The following is a 6,000-nucleotide window of genomic DNA, read 5'->3' on the forward strand; positions in this document are numbered from 1 at the left end:
TGTTTATATAATTTTATAATTTACTGACAAATACCAAAAGTTTGAAGGTCATTTTTTAAGAGTTTGATCTCATTCATGGAATTTAATACTTTACTTAAAATTTACTTGATTTTCAACACATATGTATTAAATACTACATATGAAGAAATTGAGGAGGCTACATTATTAATATTACTGTTCTTATTTTCCATTTATTACACATTAGCAAGCAAGCAGAAATACTATAATTGACATTTTGTGTAAGCAAACAAATAAAAGGTCATAATAAAGATAAAACATAACTTTATAAAAAGGAATGATTTCCCGCCCCCACCCGGGACTTTAGAATGTTTTCCAAAAGGATTATCACTGAAGGGACTCTTGAGGGGGCTGGTTACCTCTCAAGTGTGAGTTGAATAAGGCTCAAGAATGGAGTGTGGAGTGGAGGAGGCCAGGTCTTGGTGGGTCTTTATTCTACAGCAGTAGGAACTGTTGATGTTTTTAAGAAGGGGATTATTTTTTTAAAAGTTGGTGGTTGACTTTCTAGGCGAGCCTATAAAAACCTATTTAACCTGTAATGTTGCTGGTTTGAGGGGTCTGAAAGCAAATTAGTGTGGCAGCAACTAGTACTTCTGACCCTAGACCGCACTTAGAGTTGTTTATCTTCTTCCTTTTCTGCCCTGTTTGGTCAGTCATTGGCTTTGACCAGACTTCCCACTCAGTAGCACCTCACCAAGGCTTGGCCTAGTTCTCTAAAATTACACTCTTGCCCTGACTCTTGCCTTCCTCCCTCACATACATTGTAACTCTCATCTCCACAGTATAACTGACCTTATGGGCATTAGGAGAAAAACTTTTTGCTTGGGAAAATTCATATCAAAAGTCAAGTGTCTGCTGGCTCTTTGATCCTCCCAGCAGTGTATACATTTTTTAAAGCAAGTGCTTTTTAACCAAAGCAGCATTTCAAGTGGCATAACAGGGTGAAGTAAAAATATTGGGGGACAGTAGAACCACCTTCAAAGTAGATAATTCCCATTTGGGAGTCTATACCTGAGACAGTTCTTGTGTCCAAGCTCATTAATGTTACAAGTACCAGGAAAATTAATTCAAATTGGCGTATAAAGTATAAATCCTCTTACAGAGAACCCTGTAGGTAGACAGGTTGATCCAGGAGCTTAATGCAGTCATCAGGGACATAGTTTCTCTCAGTGGTCATTGCCTGCCACGGGGAACTCTTGCTTATTCACATTCAGCGAAGTCTTGTATCTGCAGTTACCTATAGGATGTCTCCCTGTTTAGACATCTTCCCAACATCTAAAACAAAACGATCTTATCATCTTCCTTCCCAGTCTCTTCTCTCCAGCTTCGTCCTAATTTATCACTATCATAAACTCTTCGGTATCCGTAAACAATTCCCTGATAGCTGGTACAGAATCCGCCCGCAATGCAGGAGACCCTGGTTCAATTCCTGGGTCGGGAAGATCCCCTGGACAAGGGAATGGCTGCCCACTCCAGTACTCTTGCCTGGAGAATTCTATGGGCAGAGGAGCCTGGCAGGTTACAGTCCATGGGGTCGCAGAGTCAGACACAACTGAGCAACTAACACTTTCACTTGAAAGCTTGTGCTTTTATCACCAAGAGCCCCTGTCATGCCCAGTTCCCTCAATCCCTCACTCAGCCTTATGATCAGGATTCCTTAAACACTGTTTAAATACACACAGTAAAGTGGCCCTAAGTTTCCAGTTAGTGTCTTAACATGGTCCTCTTCCCGGTGTCAAATCGCCTCACCTGTCACCCTCATGCCATTTGTTGAGGCTTTTTCCCAAATCATTTTACCGTGATCATTTGGAGACAAATGGAAAGTAAAGAAAACTTCAAAGGCAAAAATGAGTATCATTCACTGTACCTATAGGACAAATACATATTTTTTAACTTTTACTAAATTGACCCACTGTATGTATATTGTTTCACACTGCTTTCTAATACAGTGTTCTGATTTACTTAACTTCATCCTTTTACCATCACTGAGACATAAATCATTTCTATGTTCCCACTCCCTGAAATGCTCATCTGCATCTTCAGGACTAAGGCATATTCAGCATTTTTTAAAGATTCATTTTTCAATAAAAATTCATTTATATATCTTTTTAGTGTCTACCAATATACATTTGATATATACATAGTACTATTATAGTGGCCTTTTATTAATAAGTACCTATTATATGCTAGAGGCACAAAATTGAGGGAAAGATCGTACCTTGCTCCTTTGGGAGCAAACCAGTATGTAAAAATTTAGATTTATAACACAGATACAAACAAGGCAGCTAAAATTGCTTGACCTTACTTGTAAGCCACCAACTAGCTGGGGAATCTCAACTGGGAAAGCACTGAGTCTTGGTCTTTTCATTTAGCGAATGAGTGAAGGGATTCAGTAATGGAAGTGAGAGCTTCCGTATACTGAGCACTCGCTATATGCTGGGCACTATGCTGTAACATGTTAGTTGACCTCATTCTCGTAATTACAGGGTGACTGCTGTCACACCATCACGGCATGTGCAGGGTAGAGCAGAGCTCGGAGCCCAGTCCCTGCAGCCCCTGGCACTCTGCCTTGAAAATCTGTGGAATTCCATTCTTCTTATTGCCCTTCTGGGGGATTGAGCAGAGGATTTGGGTTTTAAGATCTAATTCTTTGGTTCTAAGTGGTCTCTCACTTTAAAGAAAATGATTTGCCACAGACACCTGTAGGGAGCTCTCCTTTTTCATTTATTGTTTCATTCATCACATCTGATGGAAACATTACAGAAAATCAGTTTTACAAAGATACCATGGGAGAGGAAGATCAGACACTTCCTCTTTTCATGGAATGGTTTCACACAAGTTTGACTTCTTACATCTGGTGAAACCAGAGAAATGCTGTGGACTGACTGTGCTTATTCTGTAGCTACTCTGGGGGCACAGCTTCCCTCTCAGCTGGTCTGTAAGCTCTGCGAGGGCAGACAGCACACCCTGACTCTTCAGATTTCCCCTGCCATTATACAGCAAACAGCTGAGTTCTTTAATATGTAGGTATTTTAAAATCTCGTTTAAAAGAGCCAGGCAGTGGCTCTCACAAGCTTCCATGTCAAAAATAACTCTAAACCTAGCCAGTTTTAACACAGATTTTCTACCCAGCCTTCACATACAGTTCTTCTTTTCCTCATGCCTTGCTATCAGATTTACAGAGGTCCTGACTCTGCATTCCGGTATTCAAGCCTTCAGCTGAACTGTGAATATCGTTTCCGCGTGTGTGCCATTCGCCAGTGCCAAGACCCCGCGGGGCATCAGGACCTCGTCGGTCCCTACAGCACGACAGTGCTCTTCATCTCTCAGAGGACTGAACGACCAGCCAGCGCCAGCAGAGACACTGTGGAAAGCACGAGCCCCGGGCGGGCGCTCAGCGACGAGCAGTGCGCAGCCGTCATTCTTGTGCTCTTCGCGTTCTTTTCCATTTTGATTGCCTTTATCATTCAGTACTTTGTAATCAAGTGAAAATATAACTTTATTTTTAATATTACCTTTTATTTTGTCATGTACTAAAATTATTTCTGTATTGCTTTTACAAAAACAGTGGCATTAAGCACTGGCATTGAGACTCTAGTACATCATTTTGGCCATTTTTAATGCTTTATATTGCTAGGTAGAGGCTGGCACCTTATTAGAATGCAAGCCACAGAAATAGCAATTTTTGGCTTTTTGTTTGGTTGGGGCTCTTTTTTTTTTTTTCTTTCTTTCTTGTTTTCTTTTTTTTTTTGACATGCCTTCTTGTGAAACAAAATTTCTGAGAGGCAACAATACAATATATAATTGATATTTTGACCAGTCAGCATGAGTGTAACAGTGACATCCTGATCTGTTTGTTCTAAAGATTATTACCTAGTGAAAAATTCAGAATGGTTAAAATTCACACTAACATGCTATATAAAAATGTTAAAGTATGATGATGCTGTGAAAGCAATCTAGTGCTATATTTCTACCTCCTCATTTGTCTTAATTTGGTAAGTGGGATTATGATGAATAACTGGAGGGGCTTAGCAGACAAAAACTGGATGAAAGAATATGCATGGAAAAAAGCTTCTTGTTTGATAAATGTGGAGTTCTTCATTACAAGTATATATTCATGAATTCACAGATAAGTCACTTGAAGAAAGCACAGACAGTTTACTTGGCCTAAAAATATTTTAATGTTTACTCAGAAACACATCTTCAGGTCTTGAAAACATGGAAAAGAACAGAGGGCTTTTAGATAGTTAACTTTTTAAAAGTAATTCATAATCAATCCTGAATTTCAGACTTATTTTTGAGCCTTTGAACTATACGTGTGTGTATAAGGACATGCACGTACATATGGCTTTATATATACCAAGTGTAGAAATATATATATATAATATATACACACACACACATACACTCTCACTCCATCTATCTGGTAGAGGCTAATTTTGAAGAACTCCCGTAAGTTTTGCTGCTTCTCCCATAACTACTGCCATCACCATCAGAATTCATAATCAAACCTAACCTTTTTGTTTGGGGCACCAAATCTGAAGACAAAATTAATTTGCACCAGTAAACTTCAAGCTGCTTTCTTTCTTGAAAAACTAATGTTTAATGTAATGTCTGTTTGGATACTGTTCCAGTTGTTGATTGCATGTGGTTAATGTTGCATTAGAGCACTTTGCAGTTACATAATTCATTAATGTTTTGTAAGCTTGCATTTGTGAGTTATTGGATGATCAGATTGAATCTTGTCAAGTATCACATTGTACATCTTGCATAGATGTCCATGACTGCCAGTAATAATACAGTTTGTAATGAAACTATCTAAAATTCTTGTTTTATCACATCTGTTATCTGTAAAACACTTGTAACTAGCCTTTTTAATTTATTATTTGAATTTTAGGATAGTGAATCACTAATTTTTAGTTGCTGAGGTTAGCATTTTAGTGATTACTAAGCACTTCTGTCAGTCTTTGAAAAAAAGGACGTATGTCTTGTGCTTTGAAGATCTCTGAAGAATTTCTTCTATTAGAATGGGCATGTATTGTAATTGTTTTATGTCAAATGATCTGTGCTGTAGAAAAAAAACATTAACTTTTGTTCAAAAAAGAAATGGATAAACTTGGCCTTCCCAAGTGGTAAGAATGATCTGTCACTATAAAATACTGTATGTTTACATTTTATTTAAATTTAATCTCTTATATGTAGGCTGATAACGTCCCCCGAAACAGTGATTGTTTTCTAGAAACTTCTTAAAAGTGCCACATGTGGCAGTACAAATGAGTTTGAGTGTAATAGCCCAGAGATTTCTATATAGTTGAATGTCTAAAATGGTAAAATGTGCCACTGTGGCAGTTACAGTGGCTTATGTTTTTCATAGTATCTCAAATGAACTCCTATTTTTGATAGTAAATGTCATTTAATAGTGTACTTGCCATTTGAGCCTCACTGTAAAATGAGTGCAGAGGAGAAACAATTTTTAATGTAATCTTGATTTTACCTCATATACTGTACATTCCAAAAACTCTAAACTTTTTAAAGATTATAGATACACTACCAAACATATCACCTTAAAATTGTGTAAGGATGAACTTCATACAGATGAAAAAATATAATCTCATAAAAATACATAAACTATGTAGCAAAAATATCTTTAAAATCCATGGAAAATAAAAGTTGTATCATTCTTTTTTTGAGATATGTTTATTGTATTCATAAACATTATTTGCTGCCTCTTTTGGAGAATGAAATGTTAAGGTCTCCCTTCTTGCAATTGGCTTACAACAGTTTTCCCAAAATAATTAAATCTTCAACAGGAGAGGATCCGTATTCAAGAAGGTCAAGTTTTATCCTAGTGAGCTGATTTTGTGCAATTCATTATATATCTATATATAAAGAAAACAAGATATCTAATGAATAAAGATGGGTCTGAGGTAAACTTCCCATTGGAAAGAAAATCGGACCTCTCCTCACCTATCCTGCATTCTT

The 6,000-nt window shown here is 37.4% G+C and overlaps 1 protein-coding gene across 5 annotated transcripts in view; it reads left to right on the plus strand.

The window, feature by feature from the left end:
• FNDC3A (fibronectin type III domain containing 3A) overlaps nt 1–5,708 on the plus strand; it is a 115,074-nt gene extending 109,366 nt beyond the window's left edge. For all 5 annotated transcript variants that reach the window (XM_070380318.1, XM_070380316.1, XM_070380317.1 and 2 more), the window contains one exon: nt 3,193–5,708. In XM_070380318.1, coding sequence (XP_070236419.1) covers nt 3,193–3,507 — 315 coding nt within the window. In that variant the 3' untranslated portion in view covers nt 3,508–5,708. The remainder of the gene's footprint in view (nt 1–3,192) is intronic.
• Nucleotides 5,709–6,000: the final 292 nt, after the last annotated feature.

This window comes from Bos mutus, chromosome 12 (genome assembly GCF_027580195.1).
Source record: "Bos mutus isolate GX-2022 chromosome 12, NWIPB_WYAK_1.1, whole genome shotgun sequence".
Classification (NCBI taxonomy): Eukaryota; Metazoa; Chordata; class Mammalia; order Artiodactyla; family Bovidae; genus Bos; species Bos mutus.